Source organism: Numida meleagris, chromosome 11 (assembly GCF_002078875.1).
Source record: "Numida meleagris isolate 19003 breed g44 Domestic line chromosome 11, NumMel1.0, whole genome shotgun sequence".
In the NCBI taxonomy this organism is placed as follows: Eukaryota; Metazoa; Chordata; class Aves; order Galliformes; family Numididae; genus Numida; species Numida meleagris.
Genome location: NC_034419.1, coordinates 19611671 through 19633004, shown reverse-complemented (window position 1 = coordinate 19633004; position 21334 = coordinate 19611671). Strand labels below are relative to the sequence as shown.

General features: G+C 49.0%; 3 protein-coding genes across 5 annotated transcripts in view; all 3 read right to left on the bottom strand.

The window, feature by feature from the left end:
- LOC110404696 (histone H1oo) lies at window positions 319–2385 on the bottom strand. 2 transcript variants are annotated; one of them, XM_021409224.1, is made up of 5 exons: window positions 2304–2385; window positions 1882–2165; window positions 1668–1806; window positions 1532–1590; window positions 321–1434 (listed from the first exon to the last, which is right to left on the bottom strand). In XM_021409224.1, the coding sequence occupies exons 1-5, from the start codon at window positions 2317–2319 to the stop codon at window positions 1108–1110; spliced, it is 825 nt and encodes a 274-aa protein (XP_021264899.1). In that variant the 5' UTR covers window positions 2320–2385; the 3' UTR covers window positions 321–1107. The 2 variants fall into 2 exon arrangements, with proteins under 2 accessions (XP_021264898.1, XP_021264899.1); XM_021409223.1 differs by having other exon boundaries at window positions 319–1434; window positions 1668–2165.
- Window positions 3861–7738, bottom strand: RHO (rhodopsin). The gene is made up of 5 exons (XM_021409943.1): window positions 6337–7738; window positions 5325–5493; window positions 5085–5250; window positions 4713–4952; window positions 3861–4236 (listed from the first exon to the last, which is right to left on the bottom strand). The coding sequence occupies exons 1-5, from the start codon at window positions 6695–6697 to the stop codon at window positions 4117–4119; spliced, it is 1056 nt and encodes a 351-aa protein (XP_021265618.1). The 5' UTR covers window positions 6698–7738; the 3' UTR covers window positions 3861–4116.
- The window catches only part of IFT122 (intraflagellar transport 122), a 29603-nt gene continuing 20039 nt past the window's right edge, over window positions 11771–21334 (bottom strand). For both annotated transcript variants that reach the window (XM_021409470.1, XM_021409471.1), the window contains 9 exons: window positions 19757–19897; window positions 18676–18773; window positions 17668–17768; window positions 16261–16426; window positions 15234–15345; window positions 14675–14803; window positions 13742–13821; window positions 12927–13091; window positions 11771–12221 (listed from right to left, as the gene is read on the bottom strand). In XM_021409470.1, coding sequence (XP_021265145.1) covers window positions 12132–12221; window positions 12927–13091; window positions 13742–13821; window positions 14675–14803; window positions 15234–15345; window positions 16261–16426; window positions 17668–17768; window positions 18676–18773; window positions 19757–19897 — 1082 coding nt within the window. In that variant the 3' untranslated portion in view covers window positions 11771–12131. The remainder of the gene's footprint in view (window positions 12222–12926; window positions 13092–13741; window positions 13822–14674; window positions 14804–15233; window positions 15346–16260; window positions 16427–17667; window positions 17769–18675; window positions 18774–19756; window positions 19898–21334) is intronic.

Below are 21334 nucleotides of genomic sequence, written 5' to 3'. Positions count from 1 at the left end.
AGCTCTGCTGGGTTACTGCTGCAGTATCCCTCGCCCTGACCCTGGGGAACGTGAGTTCAGATTCATTAAAGATGCATCAACATGGCCAAGGCTGAAGTTTAAAAGTAGTTAGTTTGCTCAGCTCTTGCTTAAGCCCCACAGCAAGGCCAGAAGCCTTGGAGGGCATTGGCAAAGCCAGCTGAAGATTAACTAAATCCTCTTTAGGAAGAGAGTTTTACTTCCACTTACTTTCTCCCACCCAGGAGGACTGTCAACCTTTGCATTATCAGACTGACCTTCAGAAGGGCTCTGTTCTGCACAGAGCAGGAGAAATTCAGGCATTTGAAACTATCATATGAAAGCTTTCATACATTGGCCAACAGAAGCTAGCAAGACAGGTTTGGGGGTGGGTACTGTGCACAGACAGATAACAAGAGCATAAGAATCCTACACTCCGCTGCAAACACCCCAAGCTCCTTTTTAAGCCCTAAAGCACTTCAGTCTTCCTCTTTAATGTAGGTGGAGCTTAGGCAGCACCAGCTACCACTGCGGACCACAAATGCATCCATCTCTGCTGCCCTGGCACTGCTGTAATCTGAGCTCAGCCAGGCATTAGCACAAGGGCAGCTGGGAGGGCATGGGGCCAGACACATACCCCACACCAAGGCAATGGGAGTCACAGCCCCACTCTAGCAGGACTGGTCAAACCTGAGCTTCCCAGGGCCCAGGGATTGTCACCATATCGAGTCTCACCACAGCCCAGAGCCCTCTGCATGGGCATCACCTGGCACTGGGGCTCACCACCAGCCTGCATGTAGTCCTTCAGAGCCACCCCCGCACTGCTGGAGGGCCCTTCACAGAAGCCAACAGCTCACCAGCGCTCCATAAGTCTGCATGCCATCCCATCCTACACGGGGCAAGGCTGGACTCTGGATTCACCCAGGGCTGGAGGATGTTGGCCTTGGGAGACAGGCATGCAGGGCAGGAGTTGTGCTATTCCATGACTCAGACAACCTTTATTAGTAGTGGATGAACAGGGAGTTAACACCTGGGAAATAAAACCACCTCCTACCCCAAAGCCCAAGGTTGGCTGAGGGATGGTGCTGTGCTGTCAAAGTCCTGGGGCCCCTATGACACCTTCCTGCCAGGGGCTGCCTCCTGTGCTCTGGCCTCCTCCCTCTGGCTGGCACCCAGGGCTGCCTGAGGCTTCCTTGCCCTGCCTTTACCTCCCTTGTTCGAGGCAGCTTCCTGGGCCTCCTCAGGCACCTTCCCTTTGCTCTTAGCTGCTGGGGTCTTTTGGGGTCTCTTCACACCAGCACCTGCAGAGCGGTCACCACTGTCCCCTCGCACACCCTTGGCAGCCGGAACTGCAGGGGGCCCCGACCGCCCTTTGGCAGGGGCCCGGGGGGCCTTCACTCCATCCTTCCTGGGCTTCACCACCACTGCTGGCTGGGCCTGGAGGGGAGAGAGCGCTTCAGGCTGCTGCCATGCCAACCCCACGGCTTGGGCACAGCGCTGGCATGCCCCAGCCTTGTCACAGAGCCATACTCACATCTGCAGGCTTTGCCCTTGGCTGCTTCTTCACTGCTTTTGGCTTCTCCTTGGCAGCGCCTGCAGAGAAGGTGCAGATCATCAGCACAGGCAGGGCACCTGACGGGGGCGGTGCGCCCCAGACCGCCTCCCATTACCTTGCCCTCTATCGTTCTGCACCACCGCAGGGGCTCGGGCAGCCTTGGCAGCCGCTCTGAGTCCCAGCTTCGGGGCTGGTCCCTCCCCGGGATCCTCCTGGCTCGGCTTCTGCTTCTGCTGCAGCTTCTTAGGAGCGAGCTGGGGGCGAGGGATGGGCAAGGCGTGGGAGCACCCGGTCCCAGTCCCAGCCCCGCGTCCAGCAGCCCCGCTCACCTTGAAGCGCCCCGTGGCCCCCAGGGCAGAGGAGTTGTGGGGCCGCACCAGGAACCCGCGGCTCAGCCCGGTCGCCAGCGCCCGCTTCAGCAGATACTTAAGGCGCACGGGGTCCACCGCGGGGTACTTGGCCAGGATGAAGCGCTTGATGGCGACGACCGAGGTGCCCTTCTGCCCGCCCTGCGCCTGCAGCGCTTCGAGCACCATGTGCAGCGTGGGCGGGTGCCGGCCCCGCCGGCCCTGGGCGAGCAGGCTGGAGAGCCGTGCAGCGCCGGCGGCTTTGGCTGCGAGAGGAACAAAACGGCAGCGTGAGGCGAAGGTGCTCACAGCCCCGAGGGCCGCAGCCCTCAAAAGCCAAACAGCGTCACCACGCTCATTCCCAGCAAAGGCAACCGCGCTGCCTGCACCCTGCAGCCCCCGACCTGGCTGGGGCTCCATGGCAGCACAGCTCCCAGGCACCAGGTGCAACAACCTCAGCCCTATTCTCAGGTCCACCTCACCTGCAGCTAATTTATCTGATTCAGCACGGTAACGGCGAGGGCTGGTTGGCAGCTGCTAATTGCTGGGTCCCTGCCACAGTGGGCACAAGTGAGCCCGAGTGCTCCTGCCCCAATCTTCCTGAGAGGCTGAAAGGAGAAAGAATGCTCTGAGCAGACGGTTAAAGATGAACAGGAGATGGGGTGGCAGCCCCAGGCACGCAGTGTGAAGCCCCTCTAAGTGCTGGGTGGTGTACCGTGGGCTGGGTGGGGCTCCTGTAGCTCACACCTCATTTGGCCCTGCCCGCTGCGTGCTGCCATGCTCAGAGGACAGCTCTCCCAGCCCCACGTGCCCCCTCCGCAGGGCCAGCACCACGACACAGGTCCCACAGGGCCTGGCTCACCACTGGTGGCAGAGCCATGTCACTGAGCAGTCACCAAGCACCGTGTGGCTCTGCGGAGCGCGGCCTCGACGAGCAATAAGCACCCAGTCCTTCCTCTTCTTCCCTCCAAAACCAGCCCTCAGATTTGAAGTACATGAATCAGACATCAGCCTAAACACTGAATTATTCATAAACCGCTAATCTTCAGATTTCACTGAATATGCAGAAGTATCGATAAAAAAAATAATGAGAGAATTGTACTTGCAAATTGCTCTTTATTAAAGATTTAACTTGCATGGGTTCTGTATGTTCGTTATTAGACCTTGCAAAGCTGCATAGGATTAGAAATCAGAGAGGATAATAATGTACAAAAATAGTTTCAAATGTTGATAACACTGAACAGCAAGAAAAACATCTTATTTGTATAACTGAGCTAAAAATAAAAATGAAGAACACTGCTACAATTGCAATATGCCATCTTGTAGTGCCTGGAACATATGCCGGTGTCTGCACCATATGCTCCCATGTCTTGCCTGCTCTAACACAGAGGAAGCTCAGCAATGCACCAATCCGTCCTCAAAAGCACGAGCACCGGCCAAAGCCTCCTACGTGGGCTGATGCTGAGCTGGGCTGCAGCTGACAAGGGGGTGTGCGGGAGGGCAGGGGGTCTGCGGGTGTCTGGGAGGGAAGGGCCGCGTCCTGCTGAGGGGCACCGAGTGGGACTGGCATGGGCAAACACAGAGCATGGTGTGGTGCTGGGTGGAGGGAGAGAGTGCCGAGCTCTTCCCAAGCACACCCAGCCACAGCGGCACCCAGCTGTGCCGTGCTGTGCCGCCTGTTCATGGGTGGGACCTGCACCATCACCTCTGCAGCACGGAGGGCACGCGTGCACCAAAACCCACCCATCATCCCAGAGGTGTTGCGGTGCCCTTCTGAGGTGCTCGGGCAGGGCCAGGCGCGGCACTTTGAGCAGTGGGCACCTGGCAGTGCTTGGCCTGCCTCAGCGCAGCACAGCAGTGCCCAGTGGCTGCTGGTGGCTGCCAGGCTCTGTCTGCAGCAGTGAAGCCAGGAGGGGGCTCAGCCTCTGCCCCACCGAGGCCTCATGTTGGGGTGAGGGAGGTGGCAGTGGCTCCGCTGTGCCCGGGCTTTGCAGGGCCTGCATGGTGCAACAGGTGTGAGCTCTCAGTGAATCAACAGAGAGAGAAGCACGGAGTTATGCCAGTGGAGGAGCTAAGCTTTTGCATTTTAATTACAAAACCGTGTACATTTTCACAGCCTTGTTCCCAGGGTTCCTATTGTTAGGAGAGCAGCCCGCCCCGCAGGGCTGTGCTGAAGCGGGCAGGCGCTGGCAGTGGGCAAGGTTGGTGCAGTGGGGCCTACGCAGGGGACACCTGGCTGGTGGAGACGGAGGAGGTCTCTGTCTTTCCAGCAGACGTGTCCTCATCGCCCAGTGGGTTCTTGCCGCAGCAGAGGGTTGTGATCATGCAGTTACGGAACTGGAAGAGAGGGGAGGCATTGTGGTGAGGGCAGGGGGCTGCCTTCATGCTGGGCCCAGAGCCGGGAGTGGTGAGAGAGAGCCCAGCAGTGCCATGGGCACTGTCCAGCAGAAGGACCACCGCAGCAGGAGCAGCAAGTGCAGGTACAGCTCCCATGTGCTGTAGTGGGAACTGCATGGGAACCTCCAGCATGGCCACACCAGGGGCACTGTGCTGGTGAAGTCTCCCTCCCAGCATTCAGGGTTAGGGGAGGCAGCCCCAGCTGCTCTGCTGGGCCAGTGTGCACATCGCTCAGGTGGGTGTCTGCATCAACGAGACCTGCACAATGCGAAGGAGTGAGCTGCACTTCACTCTCCTGCACACCAGCACACAGTACCTGGAATGCCCCCTTGCGGCTCGTGGTGTGCTGGAGGTGTGGGAGCTCCCCATGGCTGTTACAAAGAGAAACACTACAGAGGCAGTCAGCTGGCAGTTACCTGTTTGTTCATTACGATGTAGATCACGGGATTGTAGATGGCAGAGCTCTTGGCAAAGAATGCCGGGATGGTCATGAAGATGGGCCCAAAGTCTGAGCCCTGGTTGGTAAAGATGTAGAAAGCGACGCTGGCATAGGGAACCCAGCAGATGAGGAAGGCAATGACCATGATGATCACCATGCGGGTCACTTCCTTCTCTGCCTTTTGGGTGGTGGCAGACTCCTGCTGCTGGGCGGCAGCCTGCGGGCAGAGTGGGGGGGTGATGGAGCCGGGAGGGCTTGGTCTGCATGGGGCGCAGGGCCCGGGGGGCACCGGGCCCTTCTGTCACCATGTGGAGCCTGGCACAGCTCCCACCCCCTGGGCAGCACCCACCTCCTTCACAGTGCAGACCAGGTTCCCGTAGCAGAAGAAGATGACGGTCAGTGGGATCGTGAAGTGGACCACGAACATGTAGACGACAAAGGATTCGTTGTTGATCTCCGGCTTCAGCGTGTAGTAGTCGATCCCGCACGAGCACTGCATGCCCTCGGGGATGTACCTGCGAGCACGCGGGGCGGTCAGCGCCGGCAGAGCTGCCCACAGCCTGCGCTCCACACCCAGGCCCCTCCCTACCGTGACCAGCCGAACAGCGGGGGAGCTGCGCACGCCAAGGCCATGATCCAGGAGAACGCAACCCCCATGATGGCGTGGTTCTCCCCGAAGCGGAAGTTGCTCATGGGCTTACAGACCACGACGTATCGTTCCACGGCCAGGACGACGAGTGACCAGAGAGCGATTTCACCTGCACCAGGGAGAGAGGGATGGAGATACGGGGACCTCGAGCAGTGGGAGGACAAAGGCATACCATATCTGGCACGAGGAAGACCCCTATCAGCAGTGAACTTCCACCCAGCATTCCGAAGCAGAACGGAACAGAGGACGACTACTGGTGTGGTGGGAGGGCATCAGAAGGTGCCTCCAGACCCCTAGCAGTAACCACCGTGCTGCTGTGCTTTGAGATCCACCTCTTGACCCTGCCCTCCTCCCGCTCAGCACTGCACCCATGCGCACACAGCCCCGATCTGAGCTGCAGCTCTGCCCCCGGGTTCTGCTCGCCGCACAGCTTCCCAGGTCACCCGTGTCTGGGGGCCCGACCCCACCAACAGCTGCCCGGTGTGCGGCTGTGAGCTGAGCCGGATGGAGGAGGCCGTACTCAGACACACCGCCCTTATTTAACACCTGTTAGTCACCGGCTGGCTGGGCTGCACCTCTGCACGCCGCCTCGCAGCAATAGCGCTCAGCCCGTGCAACAGAACAGACTGTCACCTCTCCTGTCAGAAAGCGAGCCAAAAGGGTGTGCAAATCCAGCAGCCTCACAATCTGCTGCTGGCTACTTTTCGTGGCTACGCTGTTGTTCTCAGGAGACTGAACAGGTGGCCACCAAAATAAGGCTTAAAAAAAGAAGCGTCATTTGCCACTTTCTTCACCTCCCACCCTGAAGCACTGCAGACACCGCAGGCCACAGCAGCAGCAGGGCCTGGCAGACACTGCTCTTCCTTCCAAGAGCATCTGGGCATTCTCCCGCCCAGTCCTAAAATCTGGGGGAATTTCTGTCAGAAGATTTTTGAAAATGTGGAGAACTCACCACCCAGTGTAGCAAAGAAGCCTTCGATGTAGCACCCTGTTACTCCAAAGACAAAGTACCCGTTCATCGAGGTGTACATGGTGGTGGTGAAGCCTCCAAAGACCATGAAGAGGTCAGCAACCGCCAGGTTCAGGAGGATGTAATTTAGAGGCGTCCGGAGTTTCTTGTGCTGGATGGTGACATACAGCGTGAGGAAGTTGATGGGGAAGCCGAGCAGGATCAGCATGAACATGTAGGCAGCCAGCGCCGAGAACTTCCAGGGCTCAGCCAGGTAGTACTGGGGGTACTCGAAGGGGCTCCGCACCACCCCGGTCTTGTTGGACATGGGCACGTAGAAGTCTTGGCCTTCCGTCCCGTTCATGGCTGCGGTTTGTGAGGTGCCTTTCAGTCACACTCGGTGCCGGTTTTTGTGCGTGGGGGAATCTCCCCTGCAGTTGGGCTCCCGCTGCCCAGCCTTCGCCGTCACCCCGGGGAGAAGCAGCTACGCTCACCGCTGTAGGGCGTCCCTTATAAAGTGCCCCCTGGTGTAAGCTCCAGGCATTGGTGTCAGCGCGATTAGGGCTTAGAGAGTTATTAATCATAATCATCCAGGGGTAATTGGCTTTTCTGGGTAGGTATTAAGGTGACACCTGTTTCTGCCCCACGCTGTCATTGCTGAAGACCATGGTTCATGGTCATACATAAACAGCTAGCTCTGCACCACACCGCTTGTGTGGGGGCCCAAACCAGAGGGCAGTCCCACCAGCACGGCCTCGCTCCCCAGCACGCTGTGCCACTCCCCGAGGGCTGAGCACCCGGTGCCTGGGCCCAAGGCGCTCACTGCACACTGTGTTCCGGGCTGCACGCCTGCAGCCCATGCTGCCCATGCCCCACGGAGTGCCCCGTCAGCCTGTCACAGGCCGCACCACCCAACAGTTCGAAATGCCTCAGTTTACCCACAGAGTGGTATGGGAAACAGGACACGTTATCTCCGAGTCCCCAGGCAGAGAGTGCCAGAGAAAGACAAAGCACACAGGATCCTTCTTGCAGTTGCCCTCAACCAAAGCAAACAGGAGTGAAGTTTGTGGTTCAGAACCTTCTGGCCGTGGGTTTGGGCTGCAGCGGTGGCTGGGCTGGATGGGCTTGGTGCAGTCCCTGTGTGACAGAGGCCTGCTCTTAAAGCAGGACAGCAGGGCTGTTACAGCAGCCCGTCCCCGTCACAGCTGCCATGCTCAGGGGTAGGCTGGTGAAAGGGTGAGCTTGGCAGCATGACCATCAGCAGCCCTTCTTCTGTGCGCTCTCAGCCATCTACTTGTTCCGTTGCAAAATTTGTCTGGGAAGGTTTGAACAATGCAGTGAAGCACTGATCCTGCTAGCAGGTTTCCAGTTGTATCACCTCCTCTGTTCCTGGCTTTATATGCAGTTTGCATCATGTCAATTACACTGGTAGCACCTAAAAAATAGCCTCGTCCATTTGTCTTGGACAGATATCATTCTGCCTTGATCCAGAGAAGGGTCATGGACAAGGCACAAGTTCTGAGCTGAAGCCAACACTCAGCCTCTTATTCTGGTGACAGACATCTTCAGTCTCCCTGAAACCTTTCAAAAGTGATGAATTCCATATAAATGGGCATTAGAGCTGCAGGGGAAGCTGTCGTTGGAGCCTCCCATGTCCTCAGTGTCTCTGTCTCCCTACTTGATGTGCCCAGTGTTGCTTGGAACATTCTTTGTGCTGTCATCCAAAATCCGTGAAGAAAACTTGTGTCAGCCAGCAGCTGTTAGATGCTACCTGGTTTTAACTTCTCAGAAACAATGGGACAGCACATGCAGCAAGGGGAACAAAGCGGAGCCTACCATAAAGGATCTCTTTGCTGGACAAGGTTATTCTTTATAGGTCACACCACTGTGATTAATCTTTCAACTTCCAAAGCTATTTGCCCCCATCTCTTCCCTTTTTTGCATCCTCTGTTTATCACCTTTCTCATTATGTCAGTGTTATTCTCAACATGAGTACTGTTCCAAGTCGGCATGCCAGTACCAGGAAAAGACTGCTCAGCCCTTGGCAGGGGCAGGGCTATGGCAGGACCTGAGCATCTCCACAGCAATTGCATTTCAGGCTGCAGCCAGGGAGCTGGGCTGACCTTTCCTTGCAGCCAAGAGCGCAGGAGAGGTACCTGAGTGCTCCATGCAGCGCAGAGGGGGATGCACCAGGCTCGCAGGTGAGAGACAAGCCCTTGCTTGTGCCACCTTGGCCTTAGTAAACCAGCTTCAATTCTTGCCATGTTTTTACCAGTGTTCCCTGCAGGTTATTTCAGTGCAAGCAAAACAGTTCAAAAGGGAAAAGCAGAAAGCTTTGTGTTCTCTTCAAAGGGAAGACCAAGCAGAGAAACCTTTCCTCTACACAGAGGCCGTCTCACAGAAGCGCTGACGGCCGGAAGCGCTGCTGCCACTGAGAGCCTGGCTTCCCATAGCTGAAGGTGGGCCTCGATTGCCCTGCACAGCCACAAAAGTCCTCCTGCCATCAGTGTGCAAATGCCACCTCCTCACACATACTCTGCTTGTTCTAAGTCCCTCCCAATTAACTTTTCACGTGTTGCCAAGGCCGGAGAAGTGCCTCTAGCTAATTGCAGATGCAGATGTTCGTATCTGTACCTGGGCATGTAAGATTACAGGTTTATCTTCCCAATACACAAATACGCCACGTCAAGCTCTGATGCAATAAGCCCCTGCTGAGGTTAGCAGTTGCTGTTCTGAGCTTAGAGCCTGGCATGCGTCACTGCAGAAGTCCAGCAGTGGGAAAGGCGAGCGGTGAGCGGTGACAAGGTAGGGGTGCAGGGCAAACGGAAGAGAACTATCGGTGAACCACTCACAAAAGGTTCAGAGAAAGGCTTCGTGGTGGGACTCCTGCACATCCAGGGACTTGTCATCACGAAGTCACAGGAAGCTTCAGTGGCACAAGGCATCTTGGAGCTGGCACATCTTTCCAATTTACGAGATGCGTGGAATACAGCCTGGAAAAGCCCAGCACTCTTTTCAAACCTAGACTGTATTCACGAAAAATTTCAAAATAAATAAATAGATGAAGCTTCCTTGTTTGATCCATCTTGTCTCTGTGTAATTACAAACCTTGTCTATTTATTTTTATAATTTTTCATTCCTACTAGCTCTGCAAAGCCAGCTCATTTCTGGGAGAATGAGCTGAATTCCATTCTGGCTCACATATCAAACAGCATTGTTTATCAATGTCAGTTGCAACGTCTTTATTGCAAACAGTGATATATGAGTCAGAAAGCAGACAAGCGCTAATTAGAACAGAATGTTTTTAAAGTGGTAAATTAAGCAAATTTGGTCAGGAACTATTGAGGGACTCAGAAACCCTGTAGTGCCATTTCATAGAATCACAGCATGGTTGGGTCGGAAGGGTCCTCACAGCCCCCAGCCCCACCCTGCCACGGGCTGGCTGCCCCCCAGCTCAGGCTGCCCCGGGCCCATCCATGGCCTCGGGCACCCACAGCGCTGGGTGGCACTGCCGCGGCCTCACCACCCTCACGGTAAAAAATTTCTTCCCAGAAGCTGATCTAAGAACACCACCTTTTACTTTAAAGCCTTTACCCTTTGTCCAGTCACTACACTCCCTGACAGAGCCCCTCCCCATGTCTCCTGCAGGTCTTCTTTAGGTACTGGGAGGCCACAGTGAGGTCTCCCCGGTCTTCTCTTCTCCAGACCTAATAACTCCAGCTCTCAGCCTTGCTCCATAGCAGAGGTGCTCCAGCCCCTGAGCATCCTCACGGCTCCTCTGGCCCCAGTCCAACAGCTCTGTGTCCTTCTGATGTTGGGGGCCCCAGAGCTGAACACAGCACTGCAGGTGGGGCCTCACAAGACCGCAGATTTCAAAGCGTCACTTTCCAGAGGAACTCGAGCAGACACTGACGTCACATGCAAAGTGCTGTTGTTTACACGGTAGCTGTTTTACCAGCAGCCACCAATCTCAGCTAATAGTTTAATACAATAAAGTAAAATACAATTTCCCATTTAAGACAAAGAGAGGCTTGTGGCAGAGAGGATGTCATAACAACAAAACTTATGCCGACAAGGGCACAATTTAAACTGGATTAAAGTCAAGAAACCGATCACTTCTCCATTCAAACCCATCCCAGCTGGTTACCCATACAAATTCTCAAGTTCTTGCAGAACAACTCAGTGAAGACCCTCAAGAGATTCAATTATACAGGGGTACTTCCACGTACTGGGCCTGGCTGGAATGGAGTTAGCATTCTTCAGAGCAGCCCATGTGGTGCCATGCTTTGGATTTGCAACTAAAAACAGTCTTGATAAAACATCAGTGTTTTAGCTACTGTTGAGCACTGCTGGCAGTGTTGAGGGTTTCTGTTCCCCAGTTCGCTGCCCAGCAGTGGGACAGAGGAGGACGAGAAGCTGGGAGGGTACACAGCCAGGGCTGCTGACCTGAGGGGTGTTCCATGCCCGATGACATCATGCTCATCTGCCCACGGAACCATGACTCACATTGAGGCCCTGCTTTCCAGGCAGTGGCTGGACATCTGCCCGCCATGGGGAAGTAATGAATAAATTTGTCATTGCTTTGCTTGCAAACATAGCTTTGCTTATGAAATACCTTTGTCTTGACCCACAAGCTTTTCCACTTTGGCTCTTTTGATTCTCTCCTGTTCTGTCAGGGTGGGTGGGAAGTTAGCAAACAACCGCATGGGGGCTTAGCTGCTGCCTGGGATGGAACTGCTACATTTGGTTAAACAGACGGGTTATTAAAATCCCCTCAGTCTCAGCACTTAGTTGGCAACAGTAAAAAAAAAAAATTGGAAGGAAGGTCCATCGCCTCCCACCTCCTTACTTTGCTTCCCATGGCTCTGGCATGAAGCAGCGCTGGGAAAATGCTGATCAGAAATACTCCTTCAGCACATCACCTCTGCCAGTCAGCATGACGGTCAATGGAGCTGCACTAGCTCAGACAGGCACGTGTCTGCCCACACCACAAAGGTACACTCAGATCACACCACAAGAGCTGAAATGACGCCAGTATTCCTGGGAGCTATCCCATGATTTTACTAACATAGCATCACTAACGATTTTCTTCTCAGCAGACGAAGAACTCTCCCATCCTTAGGTACAGAGGAGGAACTGTGGGAAGCACTGGCTGTCTACGAGTCCTCGACTTGCTTTGATATTCCTGCCTGGCAACCTAATACTTTTAAGCAAGCAAATATACTCAGTTTAGCCCATTAGGTCAGTGGCTTTTCTTTCATTAATGGTAAACACACTGATGTGACTAGAATCAGCAGTGTGTTAGCAGACAGATAAGGAACTTATGTCTGGGTATCTCAGTTAACATGAAATAGGTATTTCCATGTTCAACCTGTTATTTTGGATTTTAAAAAGCACGAGTTCTACACAGGTTAAAAGGTAATTTTGAGACAAACAGTACTGAAAAATAGTCCCATTTATTTGAAGTTCTGTCAATAACAGGTATACATTAAGGAGAAAATTTTTAAGTTCTAACACAAGTTGGAGTAAAAGCAATCACGTGGGTTAATTTGATCCTAGAAACATTCCTGTAAAAATCTGTGGCAGTTCAGCTGCTCATCTGGGACATATAGAGGACATTCACCAAAACAGACATTTCCATTAAAAAGAAAAAAGGTTAAATTTCCTTCAACTCAGTTCCACTCACGTCCAAAATAGAATAAGATGACAACTAAGTTGTTAGGAAACCTAAGAACGTAACAAGAGCCTTGCCAAGTCGATAGGGAAGTCTCTCAGCTGAGGTATAAGATTGTTTTTCTTCATTGGTTTGACTCATCTATTCTCCTTCGACAGAATGGACAACAGTTATGCTGGAGTACGAGAAGCTCATAGTCTTCTGTGTGAAACATCTATGAACAAGAAACAGATTGAGGGACATGTTAGCCTCTGACTAGCTCAAAGAAAGTGTAACTAATTTCAAAGGGGTTTCTGACACCTTCTGAAGCTACTATTACACAAGAATTGGCTTTCTTGCTTCCAGTTGCTCGTCAGAGCTATAACCCAGAATATAGCAGCAAATATTGCACAGACCACTGCCAATGTAGTTGACGATGCTCAAACCAATCAATTTCTTTTGCAGAGGAAAGGATGAAAATTGGAGAGCGTGTAACCAAATGAGACTGAATTCCAGGATTTCAGAAAGCCATTCTTGAGAGGGAAAGAATTACTAGAGGGACTGAACCAAAAGCCAGCTGAGTTTACTGAGTGACTGCCTCCTAGATCAGACGGAATGTCAGAGGGGCAGAGAGAAAGGAATAAATACAAATCACCATTTGCTGTCCAGCTGAGGTTTGCCCGAGTCGCTGTGACTACTACTGCCAGTGCAGCTTCTCAACCCTTTCTTCCCAAACTCAGCTACCTCAAGGTTTTAGGAATGCAGCCATTTCTCTGTGTATCACATTGCTTATTTTGTTTTCCATTGCCTTCTGTCTCTACATCATTCATTAATTTGCTAAATATATTTCAAAGTACGGCATATCAATTATTTGAATTTTCAGCTGATTTCTGAGGTGCTGTGGGCTTTGGGGCTTTTTAATCCTCTCAGTGAAAAGTACCTGAAAACACGATGGACACATGGTAATGGAGGCATCGGGCAGCAGGGAACGGTAGTACTGCCATCGCAGCGGCTTGGGCCAGCGTTTAATCAGGACGTCCCTCCGACTCATTGACTGGAGAACGGCACGATTCACAATCACAGGAACAAATTCTGAGCCGCCTTGCTGCAGGTAAGAAGGTTTAAAAAGAATTACTGTTACCAACCGCAAAGTCCTCTGAGGATTAGTAAGGTCTTGTGAAATGCAAAGTACAATTCTGTAGAATAAGCCAACACAGAACTGGCCTGAGTCTGGTTCTAACCTCGCTGTTGGTTTTAGGAACAGCTTCAGTGAGAGCAGCATCCAGCCACACCTCTAACCTGTTCTCCGTGCATTTCTGTTACACGTTAACACAACTCCTTGCAAATATCGCTTGTGCTCAGAGGCATGTATTAAAACCTCACAGTAATGAGTGTTTTACGGCTCTACTGCCTAGACACAGAAAGAGCCAGGGAAGACACTGCACAATGATAAAACTGAATTCCAGGAACATTTACTTTAAGAGCTTTGTATGTGCCTGTTCCTCAGGGCATTTCCCAGCAGAGGAAACATTTTGATTTTATTTATTTATTTTAAGACAGGAGTTATCATCTCATAAATCCCCTTCCCTCTCAAGTTCTGGCCCTCTCTCCTAGAGCCTTGCATTGTATCTCTCTTGTGGGAGTCTAAATCACACATTCACACTAGAAGAGCAGCATGCACTAAGTCAAAATTTCCTCTGGATTCCTACTGGGAGCAAGAAATAAATGACTGCAAGATGCAGGTACGGCTCTTACCTCAAAGCTCAGTTTTGCTGTAAAGGGATCATCATCTTCAATAATAACTGTGCTGTCATCAAGCCTCAGACTCTGTGCAGCTAGATACATTTCTTAAGGAAGAACTAGAGTTCCTCTAAGATTAGCCGTCCCCACTGTACCTAGCGCTCACAGAAAAATATAACCTCATTTAGCAGGACTGGTATCCTTGTTGTTCCAGAGGGTCAAAGTATTCTCAAACTGCTACACGGCCCACACTATTACAGAACATACTGGAGAGAGGCTCGTTCTGATTACAGTAACCACAGAATTTTATCACTGCAACTGCTGTAGAACAGCAACATTGACTATAACCAAATATGACATCAGCTCTGCCTTATTTCCTGTTTGTCTGCTTCTGACACTGCAAAAAGCAAACGAAGCAACCTCTTTAAGTTACATTTCAAGTTGTTTTAGTTACAGACTGTGTTTTCTTGTGCACTGCCGTGCAGCTGGTACTGTACAGCCCCCACAACAACTGGGGGCTCTGGATGCCGAAACATTACAAAACAGATGGTTATGAAGGAAGTCCATGCTGGTTCCCCTTGTTAAGGAGAAAGCAGCCTCTGAAGCAAGCTGTTAATGGAAGGGAGTAACACACTATAGGTTCTCCCCACTCTCCACAGAAAGCAGTTACAACAGAATAGGTACAGTGTGGCATTCCACTGCTTAAAAGAATGATTTCACATGATTAGAAGCGTTTTTGTGATGAACAAGCTTTGCAAAAATATTACGTTAAAAGACCACTCTGGTTGTCACACTAATGTGAAAAGGAAATGCAACGTATGTTTTTTGTCATATGACAGAAAAAAAGCCCCCACACAAAAAAAGCAAAAAACAAAACAAAATAAAACAATTGTTGTTTCTTTTTTTCCTAAGAAAGGGACTGGAGACAGTTTTTAATCAGCAGGATACCATCACTCATCATCTCTTGCCATTTATTCCCTCTTTTGTTCAATCTTGGAGCTTCGAGATCAATGAGAGATACAGCTTCTTCATCCGTGATCCCATCTTCCAAGTAGAACTCAACCAGATGCAGTACTTCTAGAGGGCGTGAAAAACAGGGAGCATTGGATGCGCACGATGACAGAACAGCCTCCTAGAAAATACTGTGCCCTTAACGAAAATGAGCATCCTTCGGATTCTGGGATGCTGTTTTCCTCACATGTTCTCATGATGAAAAAAAAAACCAAACCCAACCCCAACACACTCTCAAAGGATGGCGCTGGTGCTAAACACTTTATACATTCAGGTTTCCACAACAAAGCAATGCTTTGCTGCTGCTATCATGCAGTGAAATCCAGCTATCCCTGGGACAAGAAGCAGTCACTCAGTCCCATCTAACAACAGCCAAAGGAAAGATTTGTTTGTCCAAACAACATTGCATGGGGAACAAATCGAGTACTGACTGACCCTGTTCACTTTAACATTTACCTACTTGAAAAGCACAACAAAATGTGAAACTCCAACTCACCATAGGAAGAAGCGGAGAAGACAAAAGGCTGCCTGCAGTTAATGCAGACGTTCCCTAAGTTATTTAGCAAAGGGTTGTTGGTAGAGCACCTATAGCACAAGGGCACAAGCTCCTGCAAAGACACACACGTAGCACGGTGATCGCAAACAGGTCAGCACAGTCAGTACTCTTGGTTTCAACTAAATATGAGTTCCTTAGGTTTACACCACTGACATTACATCAGTCCCTAACCTGAAGAAATACTGCTATGAAATCACATCCTTTAACATCTGAAAACACTTTCACATTAGAAATATCTGTCTTTGCCACTCTAACAATGAAATTTCCCCTTGTCTTTGTGGTAAGGAGCAGAATTTTGTATCAAACACACAGTGCCAAAAGAAGACGAAGAAAAGGTTACCGAAGAAATTTTTTTTTCTTCACAGATTTGGTCAAATTCAAGTTCTCCAATCAATTCACCTCTCTTATTTTCAAGAGCACAGTTATTTTAGGCCATTCTTAAGACTGTGTTTCTATTATTTCAGGAGGCCAGGTACACGTTCACTTGCACAATACAATTTATTTTTAGTGAGTACTCCATGAGACATGGCTTTACAGAGCACTGCAGAAATTCAGACTTCAGTTAAAGAAGAAAAGGTGATAAAATAAGACTTGAGGAAGGAAGGTCACCCAAGGGATAGGGGGAGGAGGGAAGGAGTGCTAGGAGTTGCGACAAATGAAAGTGACCTCCAGCTGCAGAAAGACACAAAGACCATGCAGAAAAAGGCTGGACAGAATTAATAGGCAGAGAGGAAGGTAGATAAAAGAGAGGAGAGGGAGGAGAGAAGCTGCCCATAAAGAAAGAACTGGTTTTAGTTTGTTCTCGGGAACAAAAGGAAGCCTGCCCTGAAGGATAACAATAAAAGGACTGTTTCCAGCAGAAATGTAATTCTAACACAGACCATAATAGGTTTCAGACTTTGTGTATATGGCAACTCAGATTCTTGAATAAGACTTGTATATTAATGATTAGCATGAAACTACTTACTTCGCTGTCATGAAATGGCTTGGATCGGATGGTCAGGCTGCCCAGCTCAACGGATTTCTGGAACCTAGCTGGGATCTGCAGTCCCTGTAACTTGTCGTAGGCATGACGAGCCAGTTTATATGCACCCAGAGCTTTACTCTGTTTTGCCAGGGCAAATAATGTGTTACTGTAATTAATTTAAGGAATAAAAATATGTATTCAGGAAAAAATACAATGTTCTTTCTAATCATAGAAGATGTGGAAGAGATATATTTCACACTGGTACTTTAAACTGTCCTTAACAAAATAAATGCATGTACGTAATTCCATTTAAACAAGTATATGTGAAAGGCCTATCAAAATGTCTGGAGGCAATCATAATTGAAGTAAGGAACTGACCCTACATTAATGCTGCTTGGTTAAATATTCTGACTTCCACACTGAAATTTGTTTTAGGTTGAATGGATTTTGCCCAGGCAAAAACAACAACACAAAACCCCACACTTCTTGGAACACCATCAGTGCACTGTCACCTGCTAAATACACACGATCTCACTGAGAAGAACGCAGCACGCGCTCTGTGTCAGTGACCAAGGGCCGCCTCTTTCATTAGCATGTATCAGTAACTGCTGTTCAGAAAGCTACCAATCACAACCATGACAAGGTATGTTAGGAAAGACATTTTGAAAGAATATGTAAGTGAGGAAGTTACTAAAAGGAAAGCAAACATCCCATCCAGAGCCATAACAGAAGCAAAACTGCCTTCCCTATGGCAGCTGGTGACCCTTTCTGTTGTCTTTTACAGACAGGCGTTTCTGCAGCGTTCACACAGGCCTTTTACGAGGTAACCTGATCTAGCTGTGGTGTCCCTGTTCACTGCAGGGGAGTTGGGCTACATGGCCTTCAGAGGTCCCTTCCAACTCCAAGGATTCTATGACTGTGATTCTGCTTCCAAAAGATGCAACACACGCTCACAAAGCCGCACAAATGTTAGGAGGAGGGACACCACATAGCTATAACAGCCTCAGACGAAGCAAAAGCGCCTGTTTTTCTCCCTCCTGCTCCTGTCTCAGCTCAGGATCCTTGCAACAACGCTGTCAAGATTCAGAGCCAGCATCCTGTTGGGATGACTAACACTCCTTGACAAAGTCACACATCATACAGGGTGGGTGGCTGAGAATTACATGTTAGTTGATTTGTACAGCTCTTCAAGACTATTAAAAAAAAAAAAAAAAAAGGTAGCGCAGTTAAAAACAATGGTTTGAAGGTGCTGATTATTTCCTTAGGGGCACAAGTCAATTTCCATTAGCTATAACCCACAGCTGAAACTGAACATACCCTGAAGTAGATCTCTGCACTGTGGCTTAACATCAATTACTCTTTTCGTGTACCTCAGCTTCTAGATTCTGGGCAGTGTTGGAAGGATACACTTTTGAGATCCCCAAGGGAGTCTCCTTTGTTAAGCTGTGAAGCAGAAACCTGGAAATATTGAAGAGTGTTTCAGGCAAGTGGAAACTGAAAGGCTCCTCCTGTGGAATTAAAAATAGAGACATTTCTAAGCCAGCAAACCAACAATTCATATCACTACACATCACAACACTAGGCATCCCAAGTATTGTCCTTCCTTCATGCAGCTGCAAAAAGAAGAGATGCTGACAGAACATACCAAGTGGATTTCACATGTTTAACACAAAAGTTCAAGCCTGTTACGCGCAGAAAAAGACAGAAAGGGATCCATGCAGCTAAAATAGAATCCTTACCAGGCTATTTAAAACCAGGGCATGAATAGTGTGCAGCCTCCACCACTGAAAGGTCTGAAATAGACTGACTAGCAGAGACCTCAGTTGCAGAGAGTCTTCTTTTGGGCAAGGGCATGGATCAGAGGGTTCTCATATGCCCCACAGAAGATATTTTCACCAACCGTGGGAGGAACATTACTATAATTGCTGGGAGCAGCAGGAGCTCCCCACTCAAGACTGCATGTCTTTTGGAGTAGTTTACATATATCATCACTGATAAGAGGTAACATGCTGTGAGAATCTCTACATGAGGGTGCCTTCTGTTAAAACCTGCTTTCCACAATTAAAGGAAGAATCTATTGCAGCCTGTAAAGGACTTGAGATCCAGGACGCTGGAACCAAACCAATACAGCCAGCAAAGCAAGGACAGGGGTGGAGGGTCAGCCATGATCATATCCTCTATGCACACACTGAGACAAACACAGATCTGCTAAAATGGCACTGCACTTTTTAAGAACTACGACAAGAGAAGTTTTTGTCCAGTACAACAGAAAGCAAAGAAATGTTGCTATACAGTATTACTAATCTACACTCTATTTAATCGTGTGAAGTCACTAAATGCTTGTTTATTTTTGGACTTCTGAAAGGAAAGCATTCAGGAATCATACACACACAACCTTTAAGGTAAATCTCTTACAGTATATCTTTGAATATAGTGATAGACATGGTAAACTTCTGCCAATTGCTGGAAGTGATGAAACTTCTGCAACATTTCAGTCTTCTGTTCTTCATTCTCTGTGGGAGGGAAAGGCACTAGAGTAAGCTCCCGAGGTAAACCTCTGAGACTGGGTGTGAAGAAAGCAATGTATTATGATACTCCCTAGAGAAGTACACACCAGTCCCAGTGTATCCCATCTACCTGTGCAAAACACGGGTTATACAGACTTGCTGTTTCGGGAACAAGTTTCTACTTCAAAAAAAAGTACGTTGAAATATAAGTGGCAATGGTTTTAATATAGCTAGATGCTACAGGTTAGGTAAAGGGAGAAAAGAGCAGCCGTGCATCACTGGAAAGCTCATTCATACCTTCAGAATTTACAAATAAAATGAGTTTTGGAACATTTCACAGATATTAAATACACTACTAAAAAAACTGGAACCATTTGCATCTCCATACAAGATCTCAGAGGCAACATATCAACACTCTCAGGTGAACTAAAAAGGAACTTACAGCACCGAGCAAAAGGCAGCACTATCGACCTCTGTATTCATTACCAAATTAGATCTCCTAAGCGCTGGCTCTACCTCTCTCCCAGAGAAATACACTCAGAAGACAAGATGATAGCTCATGAACACTCAGTTTTGTATTTGTTGGCAGAAACAATCTGTAAAATATCTGCTCTACCTACATTCAAGTACTAGGCAGACCCTACGCTCCCAAACCACCTGTCAGTGACCGGCACTTGGATCTTCCAACCTCTTCTCTAGCTGCAGCGTGCTGAGGGAAGCTACACGAGGATACGGGCTCTCAGGAGACACTATTTTGATTCCAGCCAGATTTCAAAACAAGGCCTACACATGCCGATGTTGTTGTTTTGCTCATCTGTTTTACATCAGCGCATGGGAAAACCAGGGGACTACAAAAATAGCACAAGCCAAAACTATGCACTGTATAAAAGAAAAAAACAGCGACGGAGTTGCAGCAATGCTATCACAATTCAGCAGTTGTCTGTCTACATGCACAAGAAGGTAAAAATATAAGCCTTTCAGTTACTTACCTCGGGCTATATCTAAACACTGCATGGAAAGCATCCAATAATAATAGGCTGCATCGTTAAATCGGCTTTCAACCACAGCATTGTGTGTTAGCTGCTCCAGCACTCTCACAGCTTCTCTCTGCCTGCCAGCCTTGTGGAATGCTACAAAGAAGGCCAAAACAAAGAGGATTTTACAGTGTGATTATATCAATTAGCTGAAATTAATGTTTTTAAATTAAGAGCGGTCTATTCAGCCAATATCAAATCATCTATTCAGGGCAGGATGAAAGGGATTATACACTGGTATTTTTCTACTTGAAAGCAGCAGCACTAATGGAACACAAGTTGCAGCTGTAGGTGTTTTGTGGCTTTTGCACTGTCTCGGAGGCTCCTGAGCTGCTNCTGTTGTGCTCGTGCTGCGTATTGAAGCTTGCTTGTCGTGCAGTGTTTGCTGGATGTGTTTTCCTTGACTATTTCTGGTGTTTTTGTTGTTGTTTATTCCTTTTTGATATAGAAAAGAGCAAAAGCACAACAATCATTAGGTCTGTATGCAAGCAACTGCAATCTCTAAATGCTGCAGATCACACCCGCATCTAAAACTACAATAAGTTAAAATTAGCGTGCTAGTCAGTAACGCCGAATATTTTAAAAGACTATACTATTTATTATATCCTTCTAGCACTCGTTAACAGCTCCTTCAGTGAACCTCAGAAGCCAGTATAAAGTTAGATTCTGAGTTCTCACTTGGTATAAACGCATTTGGCAAACAGTGCTTTCATACAGGGTAATAAAGGAGCAAAATCAAATACAATAAAGATAACACGATTGCCTCCTGACTTAAGCCAGCTCCGATAAAGCCATGTTCTCACATACCCACACAGTGATCTCTTGCTCACCCAATTTTGCTGAATTTGTATTAGCCAAGACACAACAGCACAGAGCTTTGTGGAACAAGCTGGGAACAATACACGTATATTCACAGATCTGTACATGCAAACCACTCAGCTGCTGAAATGTTTAGCGCCGAGACACGCAGCCCAGTTCTGTATGGAGACAGCTCACGGCTGGCATGCTCTCTAGCTTGGCCTTGTCAGCAAACACAGTTACACTCTTAGATCCCAGCTGGCTCTGGAAACAGCAGATGCAAAAGTCACGTGGAGCTGCACCTGAGTAAAGCAACTACTGCAAACATGCCGGCTCCACATGGAGCTTGCTTCAACCCCTCCCTATCCCTGGCACTGCTTACAAGTAAAATTTTGAAGCCTGTCCACAAGATAGAAGACTGGCAGTTCTCTTTAAGTAATTGTATAAGCCTAACAGCATCCATGAAAACTCTTAAAGATGAAAATTTTACTTGTACAAAGCGAACGTTACCTAGACATAAGGCAAAACTCTTATTTCCACTCCAGTTTGTAAGGTACCTTCTACACTTCGAATCTTATTGGGATAAAAGTATTAACAAAACACAGTTCAGCTTTTAAGCCAAGTGTCATGCTCAGCTATGCAATGAGATGGAAAATCTGGAACTATATTTGGATGCCATTCCTGATAGGTCTGTCACACCTTGCAGTTAAAAAAGGAGACCTCCAGATACTTTAT

Coding starts and splice junctions, on each gene's coding strand:
- RHO (XM_021409943.1), bottom strand. CDS start 6,697: ATGAACGGGACGGAAGGCCAAGACTTCTACGTGCCCATGTCCAACAAG. Junction 5,494..6,336: donor CTTCTTTGCTACACTGGGTG/GTGAGTTCTCCA, acceptor TCCCTGGTGCAG/GTGAAATCGCTCTCTGGTCA. Junction 4,953..5,084: donor TGGTCTGCACTGTGAAGGAG/GTGGGTGCTGCC, acceptor CTCTGCCCGCAG/GCTGCCGCCCAGCAGCAGGA.
- LOC110404696 (XM_021409223.1), bottom strand. Junction 1,591..1,667: donor GCAGAACGATAGAGGGCAAG/GTAATGGGAGGC, acceptor CCTTCTCTGCAG/GCGCTGCCAAGGAGAAGCCA. Junction 1,435..1,531: donor CAAGGGCAAAGCCTGCAGAT/GTGAGTATGGCT, acceptor TCTCCCCTCCAG/GCCCAGCCAGCAGTGGTGGT.